The sequence below is a fragment of the Pollachius pollachius genome (genome assembly GCF_949987615.1).
Source record: "Pollachius pollachius genome assembly, chromosome: 3".
NCBI classification, from domain to species: Eukaryota; Metazoa; Chordata; class Actinopteri; order Gadiformes; family Gadidae; genus Pollachius; species Pollachius pollachius.
In genome coordinates this window covers 9,795,737-9,821,109 of record NC_136936.1, presented here as the reverse complement: position 1 = coordinate 9,821,109, position 25,373 = coordinate 9,795,737, and the positions used below count along the sequence as shown (strand labels likewise).

The 25,373-nt window shown below is 44.3% G+C and overlaps 1 protein-coding gene across 1 annotated transcript in view; it reads right to left on the bottom strand.

Moving 5' to 3' along the window:
- cntn5 (contactin 5) overlaps positions 1–24,929 on the bottom strand; it is a gene marked incomplete at both ends in the record, with an annotated part of 97,552 nt that extends 72,623 nt beyond the window's left edge. The window contains 4 exons of the mRNA XM_079732968.1: positions 5,234–5,409; positions 6,443–6,566; positions 11,616–11,813; positions 24,875–24,929. Coding sequence (XP_079589094.1) covers positions 5,234–5,409; positions 6,443–6,566; positions 11,616–11,813; positions 24,875–24,929 — 553 coding nt within the window. The remainder of the gene's footprint in view (positions 1–5,233; positions 5,410–6,442; positions 6,567–11,615; positions 11,814–24,874) is intronic.
- Positions 24,930–25,373: the final 444 nt, after the last annotated feature.

Sequence of the window (25,373 nt, the reverse complement as noted above, 5' to 3'; positions counted from 1 at the left end):
TACTTCCGCATGCTGCCTTCAAAGTCTTGACTGAAAAAAGGCGCTCAAGTAGGAGTTCAGAGACTCTGAATTTCAAAACAAAGAGAGGGAGCGCGAGAGACAGAGAGGGGTAGACGTACAGAGAGAGCTGGAGAGACCAACAGGGAGGGAGAGAAGGTCCCGAAGGAACATGTTTGGAGCCAGAGAACATGACCAGCGGGATGAATATAGAAAAAGAACCAGATGAAAAAAATGTGTGTGCCTTGCTTGCTGATGAACTCTGCTTAGTCTCCTCTCTCTCTCTCTCTCTCTCTTTCTTTCTCTCACCTTCTGGCTTTCTACGTTTCTTTCCCACCTCTCCCCCTTCCCCTCTCATCTCCCTCCCTTCCTCCCTCTCCCTCCAGCGCTCTCTCTCTATTCCTATTGGTCTCTGTCTTCTTCACTCTTCCCTTTTTTATCTCCCTCTCTCTCCCCGTATCTTTCGATCTTCTCTAGCTCCCTCCCTCCCCGCCTCTCTCTCTCTCTCCCCTTCTCATGTTTTACCTGCGAGCCTTGGCAGCGTTGTGAGTTGCGAAGCAGAGCTTCTATGAAGAGCAGTCTGAGGCGTAAACCAGTGGTTTTCTGGGATTCTGTCACACAGGGTAAATAAAACGAAGGAACAGTCGGTCCTCAGAAGTCCAGGCCTAGGAGCCAGGGGTCCACGTGACAACAGAATGCACTCTCTCCTGCGAGATGCTACGTCAATAGTTACGGGCAGTGGATACTTCACTTTCTATGTAGCAGAAGGCCCATGTGTTTTGTGTTTGTGGTCGATAGTCGTTCTTGGAAAATATAACCGTGTCAAATATGAACAAACAAATAAACAGATTAATGAATTAATAAACACTGATGAAACAGAATGACATGCATGGATTCCAGCAGTCGCAGTTGCCATGAATCCTTGAAACCTTGACTGCTCAGGACAACTTTAGGGTTAAAGTACTCACCATGTCGGTATAAGCACGTCTGGAGGTGCTTAAGTTCTAAAACGTATTTGGATAGCCCTTTACCACCACCGACTTTTGGTGCTTATTATACACCCCAACCCATAAGCACCCTGACGGGCTAGTAAAACTTCCCCCAGATCCCAGTGAAGAAGGAACCCTTGAGTAGGAACACAGAAGGGGGGTCTCCCTTCCTTGGACCGTTAACAGTGCAGTGGGGGCAGAATCGGCAGACATGTCACAATAGCACAAAAAAGTCTGGACAAATGATGCTGAGCTTGTTTTTTCACAGGTCACGGCACAGTTTAAATGGGCAGGAATATCTCATTTTCGGTGTGGTCAAACCTCCACTCGTGGAAGTGCTATGAAAAGTAGCCTATTCGCCGAGAGTCACAAAGTGTAAACCACAAAGGATATTCTCATAATGGCTATGACTACAGTTCTCATTTTTGTACGCCTAAGCCCTACAGATTAATATGAACTATTGTTGAAAGAACATTCTTATAAGTATGTTAGTCACTGAAGGCAGTTCTAACCAGAATGGGAGCTTGACATTGTTTTCTGAAAGGTGCATATTTTCTGAAAACCAAAACCACGGCTGAATCCTACCGCATTGCTCGCTGAAATCATACACAACAGGGCAACAATCTTCAATGGCTTACTTCCACTGCGAAACCCCGAGAGAAAACACAGAGAATTAAGGTAACGGAAGCTGCTGAAAGTGAATCAAAACACGATGGGGACGGCTTGGATCAGCGTACTTATTGGCCTAGGTCGGAGAGCCTGGGAATGAGGGCAGGGTCTGACGACAGACAATGAGTGGGGAAACCGACAGAACCGACCCGTCTCGCTTCACACCGGGTGATAAATACCCTCCATTCGTCATGCTGAAAGAGAGAGAGGAACGGGAGAATGAGGAGAAAGAGTCGGGAGAGGAGCGGCACTCCTGCATGTTAAAAGCATGGCTGCAGGATGAGTCTCCTTAACTCTCCAACTACAACTCCCAAGGGGGCATTTGAAGGATATGTAGAGAGACTATTAAACCACTGCTGCTGTTCAATATGCAGCAGCGTTTAAATAATTAAGATTATGTTGATAGATATTGCAGTGCGCGGTCTGTACCGCGGCCTTGTCGCTGGTGAGCAATACGGGGTAGTTTACTTCAGGGAATGGGGGCTAATCGAAGCCTGATAGGCTGACGTTGGCATTTTGCAGCTATTGATCATAACTAATATCACAGCGTCTGTGTGATGGAGTATTATCGACACGCTCTTTTGGAAACAATACATTTCCATTTATTGGGCACATGGAAGCTTAATGCCTACGTTTGCTCTCACAATATAAATATATGAATGGAAATTAATGGACATGCCATCAACATATTGTGTAGCCTGCGGTGGGGCCCTTAAAGAACAGTTTAAAAAGTACTGAGTACTGTTTAGTTTTAGCATATAGAGAGTATTGAGGTAAGTTTGACTGTTTGACGCCCAGCCAAAAGCAAGCCTATCCTGTAGATATTATCAGGCAGGACGCCCAAATCCCTACCTGCCCATTAAGGAAAATAAATTCACTGTCAAGTCACTTTGGATAAAAGTGGCTCCAAACTTTAGGTGCTTTGTTATAACAACAACAATTTCTACCTACAATTACAATTAGCTGAATATCACGTTGATTGTTTCTGAACAATAAAGAACCAGAAAAACAAGTGCGCCTCAGCTTCTTCCATTTTAAATGACGACACTATTAGTAATGATTTCTAAATGTTCACTGTAAAATATTAATTAAAATGAAAAACACGTCTGCATTAGACTAAACAAAGTGGTACCTCAGCCGTACTGATGGAGCAACGGCGGTTCACGAGACTAAACAGGGTTGAAAACACTGTCCTCGATTACCTCCGAAAAGCTAAACAGCACAACAAAAAGATAAAGATGTCAGTGTTAGGCGGATGAGAGGATTGTGATGGCGTAGCGCGTAGCAGCTACTAAACACACGGTGCGGATCAAAGAGAGACCCGGGCAGACACGAGGGGCGGGCAGGACCAGACGGGCCCTCTAGTCAGGGCTTAGAAGGGCTCAGCGGGGAGCCCCGTCCATTGATCTGGGTGAGGGGGCCGCTGGAGCAGTTATCAGGGTATCATCCACTACAAACAGTCCACCGTCATCACACACACACACACTAGGGCTCTGTGCCGTCTCAATAAATATCATGATCGGAGGTGGGAGGAGTGGTTAGCATGTTGGCTAGTGGGTCTGACTGCCACCCAAAAGGTTCAGGGTTCGATCCCCATAGGTGTCATTGGGCAGGATGCCCTAACCTCTAGTTGCACCTTATTGACAAGACCTTTATCCACAGTAAATCCCTTTGGATAAAAACAAAATGTTGATTTTAGTCTGTAGTCTTTATCTTGTGAATAACAGTTCGGTCACAGCAGTTTCCCTTATCTACCAGTGTCGGGGACAGTTACTGTTTAGATTTTATAAGTTACATTAAACTCTCTTTCTGTAAAAGTTGTGCTAGAAGTTACGCTGCTTTGTTACTGGCTGTGGAAAGTTAAGACATCAAGCTATATTTGTGTCTTTTTCAGAAAACAATCCAAAAGATACTCTTTTAAGTCAAAGCGTTCTGTATAAGAGAACAATAAGTAGTAATGGGGTGACTTCAATTGCAAAACCAACATGTTACACTGTAACATAGTAGCACTACACTGTGATCCAGAAAAAGGATAAGTTTGGCTGTTCATTAGGGGTTAGTCATCTTGCCTGAGGAGGCCTTCAAACAGGCTGTGGGCATTGGGAATCAAACCTACCACTTTTAGGCTGGTCACTTAACCACAGCATCCTGCCCTTAAATCTGAACTACCGTTCGAGAGCGAGATTCTGGTCCCCTCGGAGTGGCCATGGATTTCCATCTTGCTCTCTCCTGACAGGCTGCCAAAGCCAGAAAGTAAGCTGTCTCCATACTTAGAACCAATCAAATCACTTCAGGGAGAACCAAGCATGAAGCATTTTTGTTCTGAAAAAATAAATTGATGTGTGCCCACGAGTTTCTGAGGCCTGGTTCTCCCTGGGAAGGTTTGACAGGAGTTTAAGATCCTGTGTGAGTGGGTGGGAGAGCAGCCTGGGTGTATGGGTTTACTTTACAGACCGTGTTACCCTGACATTCACCGGACCCCATGATTAGGAAGACAGAGGCTATACCCAGAGAGATATGGCATGCATTAAAATATTTTATCTTAATAACTTTATCTTATATTATGTAGGACTACTATTAATTCATTTAGCAGACACAGACGTAACGGGAAATCACACACACACACACACAAACACACACACACTTTTGTGTGCCGTTTCTGAGCCTTGAGCTGTGAAAGCCTAAGAGGTAGGTGCATTGTTTCATGCATAAACTAAGCCACTGAAATACACGTTTGTGACTCAAAATCACCCTATTATGCTAGACTATCCCAGAAAACACACAACAAACAACAAGAGCCAAAAACAGCCATGAATTCCAATCATGGATCTGTGAAAATACAATACATCTTTAATTCCTTGGCCAGTTGGCCAGTCCACCATTCACCAAAAAAACAAATGCATTTGTTCCAATAACAACACCATACCACGAAGCATCCTCTACACTGGTAGCCATCCTGCGAGTTAGCATACCAACCAGATAGCCTCTCTCAAGCATACCAATCAGGCTATTACGGCCCTCGCTCCCACGGAAACAAGAGGGGAGGCGGCAACCGGACATTCCCTTTCAAGCGCCCTGGTCCGGGGGTCTGCCCGTGTCTGCTTCCGTCTACGGTATACCGGGAGCTACGCCGAGTGGGTAATCAGAGACTACTGCGCTTGTTTTGCTCTCAATTACCACCGAGACCGGGAGTTCGAGAGCTAGCGGCGCGGCTAGCTGAGAGGATCAACAGCTACACCAGGCAGCAGCAGCCCGGGGAGGAGCAGAGCAAAGGCAGCGGGCGTGGCACCACTTCAGAGGGTACATATTTATATACCCCAACCCACCCCCCACCGCCACACACACCGCCCCCCTGAAACCAAACACGACTATTTTAAGTCAAACGGGTTGAAGAGCCCCGAAGCCAATTATTAAAAGTTCATCAAGGCCGGCTCTGTAATTTTTTTGTTATTGTATAATTTGTGTTGTGTGCTGGAGGCACCTGGAAACAAATCTCCCTCCGTGATTGTGGCTTGATAGTCGTGTCAACGTAGGGACTCCATAGCAGAGACTGGCTCGACGGAGCAGGCCGTACTCACAGGCGAACTGCAGCAGGGCGTCACGGCTCACGGCAGTCCCCAGGCCGCTGGTCGCGCGGCACTGGTACTTCCCGTAGTCCGCGGTCTCGCTGGCGTTGCTGATGATCAGGTTCCCGTCGACGAGGCTGTAGCGGTCGTCGTCCTCGGGGTCCACCTCGGTGCCGTTGATGAACCAGCTGGGAGGAGGGGAGGAGAAGGTCAGAGGGATTCAGACCCCCCGGGGCTCGTTAAAAGGGGGAGGAGACATTGAATCGTGCCGAAGTCTTGTGTGTGCGTAACGGATGTATCAAGCGGCAGAATTGTAACACGGTGTCAATAGGCATAATGTAACAATAAAATCATTAACGAAGAGGCAGCTATGGTTCCATCGTGTTTGGGGAGAATTAAATGTAAAACACAGTCTCTTTTTGATTGGAGTTCAGTTAAGGTTTTGTTAGACAGGAGTATACCTGGGTGTATCAGACCAAATGTAATAAAGGCTTCCTGTATCAGATAGACAGGTATATAGGCTACTTAAAGTGTGTTAGAGAGACAGGTATAAAGCATGCTGTGAGAATGGCAGCCTCACATTTAAGCAGCCTCACCGAGCCGTGTCAGATTGGACTCTGGAGCTGGGTGAGGCTGCACAACTGTTGCAAATTGAGTAATCAATGTGCACAGATGAAACCAGCCATCACCACACATTTTGCTCCATGTTGCATGGCAACCTAGAAGCACCAGCGTCACGTGCCATTACCTACAAACTTCTAGAATAAAGTGTATTCCAACCCCACGTCAAGTGTTTGGTGGGGTGTGGCAGCTACCTAGGAGGTGTGTAGGAATGCACAGTGTTACACATACCTGAGTGTGTCAGACAGACGGGTATAACGCCTATCAGACAGATATACAGGTGTATAGCCTACTGACTGTATCAGACACAAAGGTATATAGCCCTCCCAGTTCAGACAGACGGGTATATAGCCTACCAGTATCCGACAGACAGGGCTATGGCCTACTTGAGTGTATCAGACAGACAGGTATATGGCCCTCTTGAGTATCAGACAGATGGTACCGGTATCAGACAGACAGGGCTATAGCCTACCTGAGTGTACCAGAGAGACGAGTATGTAGCCTACCAGTATCAGACAGACGGTTATAAAGTCTACCTGATTGAATCAGACAGACAGGTGTACAGCCTACCCGTATCAGACAGACAGGTATACAGCCTACCTGAGTATGGGTGGGGGGTTTCCTCTCGCTTCGCAGCTCAGCAACACTTTCTTGTCCTCAGAGTTCAAGGGGTAGATGACATCATCGGGCTCCTGGACGAACACGGGGCCGTACACGTCGCTCTCTACCGCAAAAGAGAGGAGAGTAGAAGAAGAAGTTTGAGTCAAAGTAATAATCGAAGGCTGCATAACCAGCCTGCATTTAGGAGCATTCTGGAGCCTTTATGGTCGGATCAGGCATGAGAAGTGAAGTCAGGAACATGTACAGATGTAGGAACAGACATACTTCATATATTACATTTGATCTTGATGATGAATGTATTTCTGTTTGTTGGTGAAGGGAAGGCTTTGGTAAAATCCAGCTCAGCGAAATACATATTTCAGAGATCGGGATTTCTTTAAAAAATCGTCCAAAATTCTGTGTTCCATAAATAATAATCGAGGAAGTGCCAATGGTGTACATTGATATCCCTTTGCATAACTGTCTCCGGTTTCAAATTCTTTGGGAGAGAAAAATAAATCCATATTCTAGTATTTCCCACCGTTTGTATAAGAAATTATACGGTTTTGTGGTTCACAAATAATTCCCTTTCATGGCCAAATTAAGCAGATTCATGGCACGCTCGCATCCAATTCTCACCCGTTGCAATATGAACCCTTGATTTGTATAAGAGACGTTTCACACATCTCACCCAGCAGCTACTCAATTAAAGCTATCAGATTGGCTGAGATCGCCGCTGGTTGATCCCACCCTGCTGTTCGCATGGGTTTGCGCTGGGTATGCTAACCTGGGTAGCCTGGGAACCAGACAAATCTGCAAGCTTTTAATTGCTCTGGCATATGCGTCTGACCCCCTCCTGTTCAGACAGTTTTCCAGCAGCCCTGGCCGGTTTGGCTCAATCACAGCCATTTATCTGATATGCGGTTTGATACAATGACTTTACAGAGAAGTGCCCTATGGGATGGCTGTTGAAGCACTTTCATGAATAACCAGGATGGCTACCCCTGATGTGGCACACGTTTCATTGCTCTGATTGGTTAGAGGTCTATCCTATCCTGTCCTATATTGGGCTGTGCTGATTGATAACGCCCCTTAAAAATTGAACAAAGGACCAAGAGGTTTCAGACTTATACATATTTGCGACACGCACACATGCATGTGCATACACACATGCACACTCTCGGGCACACACACACACACACACACACACACACGGTGTATTGTTAAGCGCTGCGTCCGAGCGTATGAACAGTCTTCTTGTTAGCATGCGTGCGTCCTGTGTAATTGCATGTAGGTGGCCACCGAGACATTACATCATTAAATTACATAGTGGATAATATCCCAGCACTGTGACCCCTACCGTGGTGCTGGCCTGAGCTCTCTGTTCAGAGATCTCTAGGGCCCTTGGGGGCCAACCTGTAATTCCACAGAGCCAAGGTCAAGCATGGCATGTTTCATCCATTTAAAGACTCCGCCATTACCATTTATATACCATAGGCATAGGCAACTCCCTATATTTCACTGTTGGGGCTATTATCAAAGAGAAATAGAAGTTTGAAATTAACTTGGTCCTTAAGCAGGGGTTTTACCAAAGCCATTGTTATTTGCCATTGTGTATTGTTGTGTCATTAATGATGAAATACAGTTTTTAAATGGAACAAACAAGCACTTTGATAAATAACAGATTGCTCGACTAGGTTTCTACAGTTTTAATAACCATCAAAGGTTAGTTTGAAATATATTGACTTGCCTTCCCTTTCAATTAGTATTCAGTTATTCTCTTTTTACTGCAGAACCCTATATATTTTACATATTTAATCTTGAAGCCATCGGTATGTATACGATACATATTTCATGATGGCTAGCTCTGCTATTCCTAGCATGTTGTTAAAACGCGCTACATGTTTTGGCATCCTCCAGCCCAGTAGTTTCCAACCAGGGCTTAAATCTCAAGCCAAGATATAAGCCCTGAAATCGACGTACGGCTCAACTTCTACCATTGTAAACATGGATACCACAACAATATGAATACTACTGCTCAATCATTTTGGCATAATATTAGTTCCTAGGTAGCAACATTATTAATCATGATGCTAGATGATAATAGTATAATCGTTGTTCCTAGGCGTCTACAATAATGATGCTAAATTATTATAGTCTAATAGTAGTGGTAAACATGTGGTTGGGTGTGGATGATGGGGCACTGTGGCCATACTGATGGGCTGTGAGGGTACATGAAACTAGACACTGGAATAGTCTAGCAGCCTATTCCAGTGTCTCCACCTGCTAACCAAGACAGAAGAGAAAGAGAGTATAGCTAACAGAGACTCAGGATAAATTGGAGACCTTGGACACTTTCTCTGTTTCCATGGTCCACAAATTGGTCGTCCGGATGTTTTTTAACTGTATTGTATTAATTATTTAATGTTTAATATGGAGTATCACTATTATATTATATCTAAGTATCAAAAATATATTTTTCCCATTCAACTATTATAAACAAATAGTAATACAAAAGGGAGGAATCTTACTAGGATATTATTAGGATATTATTAGTATTATCATAAACCATTAGGATTCATATCTATATTTCGTTATGTAGAATATTGCTTCATGCAACTCCTATTATTTAATTTCAAGTGATGGACAACAGGATCTTAAAATGTATAGCCTAATAACCATACGATATCAAAGAGGGATGTTTCCACGACACACCTACCGAATACCTTCTCTGGAAATATTATTAACACATATCTCAAAGTCAGCTAATGAACTCAAGATTGGTAAACGCCATTGCTCCATTCAGCCGCCCTGCCGCCGTAATGTCACTGGCTTTTCCCACGTCAATGTGCGGTAATTGGTCCCCCACTTGACTCTGTAGCCAGGAGGAATAACACGCTCCGACCATTAAACCGGCTCGCAAAAATAGAAGGGAAGGGATCAGCTGGAATAACATAGTCTCGCAGCGCGTTTCACGGAGCGTCATTTTACGACACTTAACGCACACCTCGGTAACCCTTAAAAAACATATCGAGAGGCAACTGACGGATTTCTTTTGTCCATCACTACACGCGGGGTTGTATTTATAACTCTTTATGAGGTGTTTTATCACTACGGCGGAGGAGCCTCACAGCGGGCACAGAGAGACACATCAGCAGTATCTCCCCCCACCTGCCGCGTCCGAGTGGGAGGGCGGGGAGGAGGCTGACGAGACACCACCGACGCTCAGGCCTGCCCCGGGACGCGGTTCTGCTCAGAGCTCTCTCTCTCTCTCTCTCTCTCTCTCTCTCTCTCTCTCTCTCTCTCTCTCTCTCTCTCTCTCTCTCTCTCTCTCTCTCTCTCTCTCTCTCTCTCTCTCTCTCTCTCTCTCTCTCTCCAAATAAAAGCAAATACAGATGGGCAAACCCTAGCTCATTATTATATACAATTAATGACCACCCCATTATAAGATCATATAATTTTTTAAGTATATTATAATGTTCTCTACCGTTGATCCTCCAATAATTTGTTGTGAAAAATATTCACACAAACACACTTTTACGGAAAAGGCAAGAAACTGAATTTGGCCTTGTGTCCTCAGTCAAGGAAGCGCCATCTTCCTTTCATACAATACATGTGCAAACATGCCCACAACAACATGTCCTCTGTGACACAAGAACGTGCTGTGATTTCACAGTCTGTTTTCACCGTCCGTCAATACACTCACACAGCAATCGCCTGGGAATGACTTTTGTGTTGAAAGTCAGAAAGCAATGGACGACAGAAAGATACAGAATGTAAATACAGACAGACCGAGAGAGAGACAGACATACTGAATGAGAGAGAGAAAGAATGGGTGAAGAATGGAAGAAAGAAAGTAAATACAGACAGACACAAGACATGAGAGATAGAAATAATGAATTCAACAATGGAAGAAAAATAGAGAAAAGTAACTCTGCTACAAACGGACAAATTGAACGATCAAAAGACTAAAAGCAAGAACAGATTGAAAGAAAGAATGAATGAAAGGACTACTTATTCATTCAATGTATGTGTGGCCACAAACAGCTACTCTAGGGAGACGGAGACCATGAAAAGAAAGAAAGAGAAAAATGGAGAAAGAAACAAAGAAATGATACAGAAAGATATATGATAAGGGTAAACACAGAAAGACAAAATAAGTACAAAAGTAAGATTCACTGCTGAGTCAATTAAAGATAGACTTTATGAAATAAATAAAGGAAGCATGAATTATTTCAGTCGAAACCCAGATAGGAGAAATCCACACAAAGCAAGAGCAAAACAGAAAGCAAGAAAAATGACAGAAAACTCATTGTGGGGATCAATTAAGAGTCTCCCTGATGCCTTAATATATTCTACACATCCTATCTGCCAGGCCATCTAGTAAGCAATGTAGATAAACGTCTGTCCATCTCCCTGTTGTGTTGCAGGGTATTACATCTTTAACTCCGGACAAACATATCCATCATTGTATAGCCATGACAGCAGCCAGGACAGGGAGAGAGGGAGAGCAAGAGGGTGAGAGAGAGACAGCGCAGGAGAAAGAGACGGCGAGAGAGACTGCAAGAGAGAGAGGGTGAGAGAGAGGGAGAGAGAGATACGGCGAGAGGGAGAGAGGGAGAGGGAGAGAGAGAGACAGCGCGGGAGAAAGAGATGGCGAGAGAGACTGCAAGAGAGAGACTGCAAGAGAGAGGGTGAGAGAGAGAGATACGGCAATAGGGAGAGGGAGAGAGGGAGAGGGAGAGAGAGAGACAGCGCGGGAGAAAGAGACGGCGAGAGAGATGCGAGAGAGAGAGCGAGAGAGAGAGATACGGCGAGAGAGAGGCAGAGAGTCTGAGAGAGAGAGAGAGAGAGAGAGAGAGAGAGAGAGAGAGAGAGAGAGAGAGAGAGAGAGAGAGAGAGAGAGAGAGAGAGAAGGCGGCGAGAGAGCCAGAGTGAGAGAGAGAGAGAGATGCAATGAGAGAGAGAGAGAGTAAGAGAGAGAGACAGACGGCGATCGCAGCAATCCCACTTCAATTTCACAGAGGCCAGCACCTTGGTCACTCTAGAGAGGGAGCGCTGATGATGGATTGGTGAGATCCATTCATTCTTCCCCCGACCCGCCCGACGCCAACAGATGGGGGTGTGGCAGCCCGATGTGAGTGAGCGTGTGTTTGGGGGGAGTCGGTCTCACCTTGGCTGAGGGAGTCCTCCTCCTGTGAGCTGGGTGCTGACAGCTGGAGGGGGTGGCGAGGATGGTGACTGGAGGTGAAGGAGGACCAGTCCCCCCCTCCTCCTCCTCCTCTGTATTCCTGTCTACGTCTGGTCCGTGAGTGGAGTGATGGCGATGACGACGATGACGAAGAGGACCAGCCGAAGGCCCGGCCCGCGTCTGGAGCAGAGAGAGTAGAGTAGAGTAGATCTTTAATTTACCCTGCAGTGATTCTCACTTTTGTTCTTATTTTGTCTTTCTATGTTTACTAGGGAATAAAGCGCTGTGAGGATGTTGTTCCTGTGGTCGGTTAAAGGTCAAAGCAACAGTCGTCACCACCTATGTCCTCGATACCGTGACCATAATAAGCTGAGTGGTCACAGGGGCTGACAACTTTGATGGTCCATTTCGATTAAACATTTTGAAAGGTTAATGGGCCTTATATATGGACGGATGCCTAATCATTCACAAACTAATACGGACTACTTCGTCGGGACGATGATAGCATGGGCAGATGTTGATTGGGTTCAAACATTGCTTTGGGAAGCAGATAGACAACTATTGAAGATGCAAGAATATTTTTCTGACCAAAGTATTTGGGTAGGAGTAGGAACCAATCTATATCATGAACAAAGTTGAATCATATTGTTGCACTTCATGGCCAACGTATCAACACAGGCTTAAAGGTGACGTATTATACCACCAGGTGTGAGTGTTATTAGCCATTACAAACCGTTTTGAAAATTTGCCTCTTCTGACATCTCAATTGGGCGTGTCCACCTAGATGTATGCTGGATAGATCAGGCTGCCAGCCTACCCAGTGGACTGTAGCAATCGTTGCTCATCTATCCATCATACAACTAGCTGGACACGCCCATTAGTGATGTCAGAAGAGGCAGATTTTCAAAACGGCTTGTAACGGCTAATCACACCTAGTGGTATAATATGTCCAAAGCGTTCCTCTGTTGACCGACGAGGGACCTGCTGTGGTCACTCTTGAGGGGAACACAAGGGGAAGATAGAAACACAAACAGCGCAAAACTGCTTCATGAAGGAGAGGAAGCTGCAGAATTTATTAGGATGTCGTATTAGTCCTAATAGCTTTCTAAAGGCGAGTGCCAAAAGACTATTACGAGACTGTGGGGATATGGAACAATTTACCACCGCCATCGTTATCATGGGCACTTTCAAAGTCTAACTGGATATATATCTCAGTACCTTCCAATGACATCCAAATAATGTGTATATATAGAGAGATTCTGCCCGGATCGTATTCCATAATAATATATGAAATTAGCACGGTGTGGTAGGCCAAATGGAGTATGATATACACAGGGATAATTTAGTGTTGATACAATGAAAATGAAAGGCGACAGTGTAAGATTAAAAAATGTCTGAGTCTGAGATACAACACAAATGAGGATGAATGGGACCTGTTATGTTTATTAAACTGTATGGAGCTTCGCTCAAATCGAAAATGTACACATGATGCATGGTGTTTATTATCACTGGATCTGCGTCCTCAGAGGCAGAACCCCATTGTTTTTTTTATGCTAGAGTCAAACACTGAGATTTAAATGGGAATTTGCATTAAATAAACATTTGGCGCCGATGTTTAGGACAAGGCTTCCACATGCAGATATCATGCTGCTAAAACAAAACGAAACACAGATTCAGTGATTGGCTGGTGCGTGTCGAGATTCAGACACATCTAGTATTTGAATCCAAAGCCGTGAACAGTAAAATTCAGATACAAGTTATACAGGAGTGTTTAAGGTGTTATTTCTGGATCTATTTCTTAAGGATTTCATTGTGGTAGACTGCAGACATTGGGGATCGGACCCAGAACCTTTCATCTCGCGAATGGAACACCCTCAGCCCTAGTGGAGTTGACCACAGACACCTTTGAATGAACCACCAGATCACATTAGTTCCTATCCTCAGCCCCTCCAGACACACAGAGGTCGGCGCCCGCGAATCACTGTCCACGCAGACCCAGTAAACCCGGGTGGTGATAGAGGAGAAGGAGAGGGAACAAGAGAGAGAGATAGAGACAGAAAAGGTCCATCGAGGTCCACAAAAACAACCCCAGCAAGACCCTGGAACTATCCCAGAGCCTGTCCAAAGCCATCTCTCTCTCCCGGCTCCTCCGACGTGCTGCGCTGCAGTAGCAGTCAGCGGAGAAAATTGTTTTTGTTTTGATGCCGCCTGAAAATATAATAACTTGTGATTGTGCAATTGCGAAGCGCTCATGTTCCCCCCGACGGTTGCCTGGTTCATTCCCAAAGAAGTGTATGAAGGAGCCACCAAAGACAACGCCGTCCTCACGGGATTGGCTGCTTAATGCAAACATTCCAGATGAATAAAATGGAAGCGGAGACTAAGAGACAGTGATGAAGAGGGCGGGACGGTCGGGGCTGACAACAGACCCCCAGGACCACAGAGCAATGGGAGCAGGGGGCGGGAGGAGTGGGTAATCTTCAATTACATGATGAAGAGCCATGAAGAAACTAAATAAAGCTGAACAAATAATTATGCGTCTTGGGGGACTCGTCAGCAGCAAAAATATTGTTTTTCTGCAATCGAGTGAGTGGGCAATTACAGTATTTCACCCTCTCCTGGGAATACCGGGGACAGGGAATCCATTTTTGAATTAAAGGCACCGGGTGTTTTTCAATTGAAAAACGAAACCATTAGTTACCAGGAATGGGCTGAATATGTTACACCGCTAAGAATCAGCCAGGGAGTGCTTTACAGGAGATTTAGAGAGCTGCTATGTCCTAATCGCCTGCAACCCTAACATATAGGCATCTGTTTCATTATCAAACATACCTTTAAATCAAACACCAAACATTCTGCTAGAGACAAGGGAACAAGAGGAGAATTCATAATCCCTCTCATTGGATGTACAGTATATCACAACATCTCTCTTTTTTATGTATCACTATACTCTACATATATCATTGACTAAAATTCATTCAGGTAAGTCTAAATGTAGATAAAAAATTTTAATTAATACCTGTGTGAGAACATATGACATTTCTTCCTCCAACTAAATTCTTGGTTGGGTTCCTTTTGGATGAATTCTGGAAAGGATTATGAACCCCACGATTAATTTAATTCAACACCTTTATCTACCTTCTGCTATTTCATCCGTTCCCTATTATGTGATATCAAGGAAAAAGAGAAAAAAGTATTCCTTTTTGCCAGATTGCTATGCTAAAAGAGCATGATGTCACGAGGTGGAAGCGGCTGGAGAAAAGTCCCATTACAGGTTCAGAAAGGAGCTGAGTCCTGATGAATGCAGCGCATTACATACGGAAGGGGTCTTTTGTGGGACTGAGTGGAGAAGCCAACTCTCTCTCTCTCTCTCTCTCTCTCTCTCTCTCCCTTGCTTTCTTCCTCTCCCTTGCTCTCTTCCTCTCCCTTGCTCTCTCACTCTCCCTGCCTCCACCACTTGCTCTCTCCCTCTCTCACTTGCTATCTCTCTCCCTCCCACCTGTCAGCTGTCTCCTTCATCAGATAGAGGAAATGACCCCAGCAGATAGCACTGATCCTTGTCTCCGCGGGAAAGGGAGAAGGCAACTTGTTGAAAGGGGCCCGCTGCATTGGGCCACATTACCAGTGCGCTACGGAACAATGCATGACGGATCACTACCTGCCCTCCACCTCCAGATAGCATCAGGCCACAGAAAGAACCACAATGGACTCTCCCTTTTTTAATTGCTTGAAAGAAAATGTTGTAGCCACTGTTGTTGTAGCCACTTCCTCTGCCAAGGCGATTCCTTGGTGGTTGGGTCTATTTTAGTTTTTTAACAAAACATTTCCACAATACAACCAAACCGGGCAAAAGGTAAACAATCTTTCCTCACATAAAGCAGTTTCTTCATTGAGTAGTATTACACATAGTGCGTTAATGGGACAATGTGTAGCGTAGTGTTAAACATTTAAATACTATATTATATACAACAAATACATACGTATATTGATATATGACGTTTTTGACGACATCTCAGTACATGCAGCTGGAATGTGTCACGCATGTGTCATGTGTCATGGAAGATGTCACCGTTAAAGGTGACATCTTATACCACCAGGTGTGAGTGTCATTAGCCGTTAAAAGAGGTAAAAAAATAATAATAATCGAAACAGCTCGTAACGGCTAATCCCACTCACACCTTTTGGTATTATGTCACCTTTAAAAACTGACTGTTAGCACACCTTGTGATGGGAGTCAAAATGGCGGAATCCCAAGCACAAGATGGAAGCCGAGGAGAGGGACACCGTTGAACATTTTTTTCCAAATCAAATTTCAATCTAAAAACGCCCGCATGCCCGCGTGGCCATTTCCATCGTCTAATACACAAACTGATCCTCGGCTCCTCCTCGGAGCCCCCCTGGATTGTGCCGTCTAGACGCTGTGTGCTGCAGCACACACCGCCCCGATCACATTTAAATAAACCGGTAATTAATTAGGGTTGAATTCATCACACAGAATGGATGTGGATGCTCCGAGGAGGTGAGTGGAAATGAAATTGCTGTGCGAGAAGCCTCCTTCCCCCACGCCACCATCAGTCACACGACAGATATGGAGGTAGAAGGTGGTGTCGGTAAACACGGGGGACAACAAGGTGTGTCTGGTGGGCGAGATAAGAGGGATAAAGTGCGCCAGAGATTGATAGATAGATATATTTATGTATATATAGAGGGAGAGAGTTGGGGGGATCAGAAAAAGAGGAAGAGAGAGAGAGAGAGAGAGAGAGAGAGAGAGAGAGAGCGAGAACGAGAGAGAGAGAGAGAGAGAGAGAGAGAGAGAGAGAGAGAGCGAGAACGAGAGAGAGAGAGAAGAGGAGTCACTATATGTGCTGCAAATGTCATCTCCCAGTAATCCGTGGCTGGGCTGGAGGAGACTTGAGATGACCACATGTGTGTGAGCAGACTAGGACCCCAGCCTCACTGGACGCGGCGGGGAGAAATTAATTAGAATAACACAAGTAGGTGAACGAGGGGAGGGGGGCTTAGGTAGATGGACCTGATTAGCATTAGCCCGCAAGATTAATGAAGACCTTCACAGCCAGATGATATTGACTGAGGCTGATTATGCCCCATACCATTTACTCAGCAGAATATCATTACCGACCAGCCCATTCATATATCATAAGAACCCCCCCCCCCCGCTCTAGCCACATGTCCTATCAGCCCGGGCTTCAGGTGTGAAAGACCAGAGTCTTTCTATGTCCTACGGGCTGTGGGCGGCTGTATTGGTGCAGCGTGGGCGTGTGGGCAGTGAGGGTGTGGCGACCTTGCGCCGATCGACTGGCCAGGCCCAGGGAGGAGCTCTGCTTCAGCTGGAGGGCATCAGGCCCATTCAGGGCCAGGATCCATCGCTGTTATGCTAAGTAATCACAATAAACCTGCTGAGGGACTGACACACACATGCATGCACGCACACACTGAAATGATGATTTAGACACACATTAATGCATGGACACTAGGGATGGGCAAAACAATTATTTTCCGGGAATCAGTTCTTTCAGTTCCGTTCACTATCACGATTCGTTCGTTTGATTCGTTCGTTTGATTCGTTCGTTAAGTCAGATTACGTCATTTGACAGGGAATCTCACAGGTGTCTGGCCCTGCCCCTCCCCCACCCCACCTTTGCTTATAAGCTTTTGACACTTTATCTCGGTTTAAGCAATAATAAGTGCGGTTTACTCGGATTTGATTGTAGTGATTGATTTGATTTGATTGTATAAAGTGCTTGCATGATATTGAAGCCCACAGCGATCGTTAGTTAACTTGTGTGGCGGTGCCTTGTCATTTGTTTACCCATGTGCCATGGCAACACGATTACTACCTGATGTAGTTTTCTCATTGGCTGAACCTTTGAGAACGTTATAGACTCAATCAATATAAGGTCGCGGGGAGACGGAGCTCTGTTTGTTTGTATATTTTATTAACGTGACCATATTTTTGCTTTATGTAAAAAAAAAAAATGAATCAAAGAATCAGTTCTCTTGTTTTGGGAATCAGTTCTCATCGTTCACCTTCGGGATTCGTTCGTTGTGAACGAATCGTTCGCAATCGACCCATCCCTAAAGGACACACACCAACACAAGAACACGTACTCAAGGATACACATGTATACGTAGATATATATATACATAGATACACGCACATATGCATGCATGATGCGATCCCGCAAACACACGCTCTTGAAGATATACAGGGACGTTCATGCATGATGCAAACACACACACACACACACACACACACACACACACACACACACACACACACACACACAGGGTAACAATTTTGACAGAGAAATGTCAAAACAGCCTTTTGACCATCTCAACAGGTAACAGGGGGTCCTGGTTGGATTGCCTGAAAACAGTCTGCGTCACTTACAACATACCAACAATGGAACCAACCAGTCTTCAACTACAGTGATTCCAGTGATTACATTGATTACAGTGATTACAGTTTACCAGGGTGAGCAGGGTAAGCTTACGTGAGCAGGGTCGAGAGGTACCTGTAAAGATCTTGATTTTGCTTTATTACACATAGAAAACTAAAATGTGGACGTTAAATGGATATTTTTGGTTAATTATTATTTATGTTGATTGTTTGCAATTAACACAGTTTGAAACCAGATATTAAACACCATATTAAACACCTAGGCCAGTATATAAATAATTATGATTCCCGAAGTAATAGTATACTGATAGATAAGAAAGATACAAGATAAAAGTTTGTAAACATTTGCGTTTTAGAGGCGATGAAGGGGTTCCTCAGCTGTGCTCAGCGGGCTTCGAGGGGCTACCTCATGAGATTATTGCCTAATTTCACCAAGATGTGCAGTAACGGTTCGGTTTGGTTCGGTACGGTTTGGTCTGCTTATATTGGCGTTTCCACTGCCAAAAGTCGGGCAGGGTCCTGAAATAAGCGCGCCGCGCCGCGCTGAGCCTATCCTATTTTTTTTCGGTACTCCTCCTTTTTGGGTACCAAGCAGTCTGATAGGGTGCCGAAAAGTTGGAGCTACACAGGCCGTCCGCTGTTTGGAATCGTCACTTCCGTGCGACAGGGGGATAAAAACGACAGCCGCCAACCGGCCTCCAACCCGCCCTAGCTTAAGGGTACTGTCGGAGGTGGAAACGCGAGCCAGATTTAGTGTAACCGATCTGTCCCGCTCCGAGCTGTACCTTAACGCACCGCACAGCACTACTCGTTCGAAACGAGGCATAAAAAGGGGTTGGGAAACCCTGTGCTATTAGAAACTTGGCCCTAGGCCCGCCGTGGAGCCCCACAATCTCCATGGCAGCCCGCTGATGGCACGTGCGATGAAGGCCGGGAGCGCCCCGGTACTGGCGCCCGCACCCCATCAACACACGTTTGTTTGTTTGTATCATCACAGAAGTGAACCTGTCTAAATATAGGCCTGCCTGTCGGTAGTATGGCAGATGGTGGCTGGGGTTTGTTTTCTTTGGAAGAAGAGGAGGGAAGTGGCCTAGATGTTGCCGTTGTTTACCCAGAGTGCAACAGGAGCAGACATGCGTTTAACGGGCTGCTGCTGCGCGGCGGCTGCAGACGGCGCCTCACACACCACTTTGTGTCGTTTTTTGTTCGGGAGAACACAGCGGTGTAACAAAGTGTTTCATCATCTCTCCGTAGCCGCGCCTGCCAGATCCAGGTCAGGGGCTCCGACGACGGAGGGGGTGTCTCAGAGAGAGGGGGTCTCGACTGACGATTACACCTGGGTTGGAATTTGAGATACAGCCCAGTTTAAAGCGTGTCAGCGCTTATTAAAACGAATTCCCGCTCTGGTTAGTTTATCTGAGATAAGGTGTGATGTATTTTACTCATCATAACTCATCGCGGTTGAGAAAAATGGGTCCCATCAGAAGTGCTGGACCGTATAAGCAATGAGAATGAAATAGAGGTATCAAAATGTAAAGTGACATTTGAGCTCTTATGTTGAAACTCATATACTGTGACTAACAGGAAGTTTGCAAGTGTGCTATTTACATCTGCCACTTGTAGAAGTAGATCCACAAGTAGTAGCCTACAGCTGTTGACAAGGACCCCTAAGACCACTCCGTTTTGTTTACATTTCCTAGAAGGTGTGTAAAGCATCTTTCGTTGGAAACATTTATTCTATAGTATTTATTTGGCCTGTGTGAATGTGTGTGCACGCGTGCATGTGTGTGTGTGTGCGTGTGTCTGTGTGTGTGTGTGTGTGTGTGTGTGTGTGTGTGAGCGGCTGTGCCCTGTATGTAAAGACTCTCATGCCCTTGGTCAAACCGACTTCATGAATCACTGATGTAAGACAGTGTCTTGCAGAGGCATTCAGACCTCTTGACAAACTCACCCATTCCACTGAATTTCAATTGGCCCGCTGAAACATTCCGTGATGGCTTACGTTATATCACCGGGACTCAAGATTGAATTTCTAGGTAATAATGTTAATATTACGGGTAGGGCGGGGGAACACTAACTTAAATAACGATAATTTAATTGCATTCTGTGTGACTACCAATCCTCTAGGAAGCGTTAAGTGAGAATAAGAGAATTATTCCTATTCCTTACTTCTCTTAGAGAGATGCTATCAATTGAATGGGTTGTCTAATGATCTCACCTACTGAATCTCCACGAGGTAACTCTGATCAGATCATCGCACCGGAGAATAATGATGAGAGCTGAGACTGAAGAGCATCCCATATAGATGTTTGACATGAGGCCAGACAAATATTCTAACAAGGTATACCGCACCGCCAATCAAAGTGTTTGTATGCTAGTACTGCCCCCTTCTTCTTTATCCAAAGGGTCTTCCAGTGGATTTCCGATCCAATGCAGACATTTCGGTTTGTAACCCAGAACCTTTCAGCAGGGATTCAAACAGAAGAACAACTAGACTACCTGGACCTTGTTTAAGTACCAGGACGGATAGAGTGGAACCCAGCCACGTCTGACCTGGGGGAACCCAATCTCAGAAGTACACGGATCAACCAGGTGACCTGTGACAAAGGCCAGTAATCATCTGCACATCATCAGCTTCACTATAGGAGGATATTCTCTACTTCAGCATGGCCCAAACATTACACTTTTATATTATTATAAGTTGAAACAGTGATTTGCACAGAATGTTTCGTAGGATTCTCTTATCTTGCTTCAGGTTATTTTACTATTAACTTTACACTTTGTCCATAGTACCTTTCAGGGAAATCAGATATGTCTTGTTCAAGCCTACATTGAGGTTTGAATGCAGAACCTTTTTCAACCAGTGTCAAAAACCCCAATCAATAGACAAAAAATCCCTTTGTAAGAATCTTCTTCTTCTACATGTTTTATTTCTTCTGTTAACAGGGGCAGACAGGAGGACCAAAGGAGCTCTCTGCTCAGAAGCGCCATTGCAAGCTTCATCTGCAGGCTGACAGAATGCAGTAATTTCAGCCTTAGTTTGACCAAAAGAGCAAGAAAATGGGTTTTGGCAGAAGATTCACAGAGACACGTCTTGTTCCATTCAGATGAAGCTGATGTGGAAAACAGTTCTTCGTGGAGCGTCCATGGATGAGGAGAGTGGGGGATCTCTTTTTCGAGAAAGAACAAGATATGTGAACAGCATCCTAAGCGATGACGCATGCATAATATCGTGATCTTAGTTTGCCTGCAGGACAAAGCAGATATATAGGGTGAATTTTATTTCATGGATAAATGTGATTCCTGCGCAAATGCGTTTGTTTGCTGTTGAATTGCTTGTAACTGATGCCTTGAACTCGAACACATGACTGCATGGATGCATGTGTGTGGACTGCATAATGTGGCATTGGGTTTTATCATTTTACCCTCAATATTCATGTGTATAGAAAATGATAAAGTGAAAGTTGACAGCATTTTAGGAAAAAAAAGAACAAATCGTCTTTGAAGACATTAAATATGTATTATTTAATTTCAACACACAGGTCAGAAAACAAAGTTTGCATCATCATTGAAACACTATCCGTGCCTATTCCCCACGGATAGTGGGGAATATCCGAGTAAATCCGAGTAAACCACACTTATTATTGCTTAAACCGAGATATAGTGTCAGTGACAGTGACAGTGACACTTTATCCCACAATTTCCTAAGCATTACCTTTGGATAAACGGACACTGTCAGTATATAAAGAGTATTTTAAGTATTCCTAATGTGGTGTTGTTTTTGTCATCTTATATAGAAATAAGGGTAATGTTTGATGTGATGAAAAAAAAATTGAATAAAAGCACTCAGATTAAATAATTTCAGGGCAAAGTGATGTTAGGTGGGGAGGCGGGGGGCGGCTACACCGTGAATTCAGTCGAGTCCAACGACCAGACATAAGGTCACAGGACAATTATCTGGATTCATCTTCATAGAAAAATGGGCAGATAATAAATAGAGGAAAAATCAATCCGCATAAAATTCTATATGGCTGCTCAGAAAAGCCTCATATTGTATGCAAGTTGTGATGGATTGCAGTAGGGGGGTTTCAAATCCGGTAGAGGGTTGGTAAATTACTGTAGAGGGTAAACAAATGATGTCAGCTGAAACAACCGTGATGTAATTTAATGTTAAGTTGAACCATCTCATAAAAACAGACAAACCAAGTGGGAACTTATCTATTGCTTCATGAATTCTGACATATTGAAGTAATGGTTAACGTTTTGAAAGATGTCATGAAATAAATAAAGAGAATGTTTGATAATTGTTTTCAGTCCAGGTAAATTGACAAACATCAGATTACATTTAGAGCCTGCATAGTAAACGGTGGACAGGCTTGTGCCAATGCTTGCTTCTTCAGGTTAATCTCACAATCTGCCCATTGTTCAGATTCTAACCAGTTTCAATGTGAGGCATTCCCTGCTTTAAAATTAGCCACTTAATCACGGAACTCACACAACGACTTAAAGGGACATTAAACACTCTCGCAAACACTTAAACATCCTTTCTAGTACAAGCCCTTAGAATGTGTTTTTATCTACCTTCTCTAGGCTCTTCTTGCCAACATAGAATATAATAAATAGGGAGGTCACGAAAGACAAACAGGAAGCGATTATAATAATAACAAGGATAACTTAATTACACTTTGAAGCATCTTAACAGTTTCACACTCAAAAAAGGCACTTGTTTGTCATTCGACTGGTAGAGCGAGTCATCAGCGCCACCAGGGTGAGGGGTTCGATTCCCACTGAATGTATTGGAACGTGGTATTGCCTCGCTCTACCAGTCGAATAAGACGCATATATCTTGTATATTTTTCTCTCGTTCTCGTCACCGTCATCAAGAACAAGTGACAGATGGAGAGTGTTCATCCACTGGCAGAGCACCGCCCATATAACCCCCAGATCTGGGAGCCTCCTTCTCTAGAACATCAGAGCTGAGCACAGCCTTTTCTATTCATCTGGACACATGCATACACCATATATACTTTCCCATTACTGTGTAGGATGCAGAAATAAACAGCCCTTTCCACAGCCAAGGCTGTCTCCCTCTCTCCTGAACAGACTCTTCTCCGCCATATTATTCCCTCACTTTTGAGGGGCGTGCATCTGAGAGGCACCCCCGAATAATCACTGTGTTTTGTGGTCACAATGCATGAATAAAGCCCTTTGGACACAACGTCCACGCTGCAGGAGAGAGGCCAAAAGGCTGACCAAAATGTTGGATCCACAATCCCTTTCAGCACTGACTGGACCTTAACACCACCCATAATAGGGTATGTACTAATGTGTCTGTTTTTCTATGCTTCTATTTTTCTGTGCTTTTAAGAAGACAGGAGAGAGATTAAAGTGGTTTGGAGAAACGAAGGAATAACATTAGGTGTTCTTATTTAAATGTGTGTTTCTGACTCACTGGAGGTTCAGCCATAGCTGCAAGCAACAGAAACCAGCCAAAATTGCTCCATACGCTGGTTTAAACCCTAACAAGCTCATTGATGGAGCATTGGCCAAGCTCAGAGGCAACATACACCATGTGGCAGGGCTAGTGCCCATGCAATTACATGCATGTGGTGTTTAGACAACCCAGCCTGATTCACCATTACACGAAATTAAGGATTAAGTGATTGAGTTTATCCCACACTAGTCTAACATAAAGAGCAGCCTTCCACTTGATACTTTCTTGTTAACAAACCAAACATAATCCCGATTCAAGGGGAAACCGGGGAACTATGAACCAAACATTAAGCTGAACAGGGGATCTTGGTACTCTGGAAGGCTTTCTCGGGTGACAGACAGGATTGTTACTTGTGTGTTCGTCCTTAGATCATTCAAACTGAGCACTAAGTTTGCAGTTCACTTAAATGTGTTGATACCTTGGTTCGTTGTGCTTTGGTTCATTTTGACATAAAAAAAAGAAATAAATAGCAACTTACTCACGGAACTCACACAAATACTTTGTGGTTCAGTTCATTATAATTTTCGCTGCAATCAGTCAAAGCCGAAGGCAAATGCCAAAGCTTTAAAATCTTGCTATTCCCAACTCAACCTGAATTATCCCCAATATATTATGTCCTACACAAATATGTCCTCTTTTATCTGGTTCAGTGCCCAAAAAACTCAAACTGCAATAAAAAAGCACCCATTGTGTCTCTATGGTAACCCAATTAAACCTAGGGTAGCCAATATATTTTAGAAGCCTTTTATGTTATTTATGTTGAAATCCCGACAGCAACCAATAAATCAAGTGCTTGAAAAAAAAAAGAAATCTGGTACTTTGGCTGTCACAGGCATATGAATACAGTCATGAAATAAGCCCAACCAATTTTTTAATTCGGCCCGAATTACATGATTGGATGGCTGTCTCTACCAGCTGCGTGCGTCTCTGCCCGTGCATTCATTGAGCATGACAGGAGTCTTCCACAAGACGACCTATTTCTAAAGCTAGCTGGCGTTCTGTTTTCGGGGGTGTGGCTTTGAGGGGTCCTCTTTTTTCAGTTGGATACTTTTAAAATCTAGCTTACTCTGGCTGGCATTTCTAAATTGGCTACCGTAGCTTTAACAATGTAACCTGACAACCTGTCAGGTTACTGGTTTTAGCTTTTCTTCACGTCTGTGTTTGTTGAAGTTCGGTTGAAAAGCCGACACAGCGGTTAAACTTCGTTGGGCTACATTAGTGACAATGTACGATATTACTGTGTCATATCGCAGACACTGTGGTTACCCCTTGACTTCTCCTGCACCACAACCACCACCACTCCTAAAATCTGAAGCAGCATCCTACCTGAAAGGCAGCTGATTAAGGAAAGCAGGAGAAGAGGTTTCCATGACGACCCCATGCTTCTTCTTGGAGTCCCTTCTGCCAGACGGTCAGTGGAAGATCTGGGTCTTCATTAAAACTGATCCTGGGATTTAACGAGAAGAGGAAGACACACACACACACACACACACACACACACACACACACACACACACACACACACACACACACACACACACACGCACACCCACTCGCATGAGGATAAAGGACCTTCAACCACCCTCATTCCACATGAGGGGTAAAATGATAATGATATTCATTGTTCTATGATCAGTTTTCCATCTAATTTAACCACTGGTGTTTGGAACCATTAAAAATGACATGAATCAATGTCATTTTTAATTGTTCTGAACGTTCAGAACTTATTCAGCTTTGCACTGTGTAAAACAATGACATACAGATGACATATTTTAAAATCTTGAACTGATAAGCATCCATGTCAACCTAAATATCAGTCCCAACA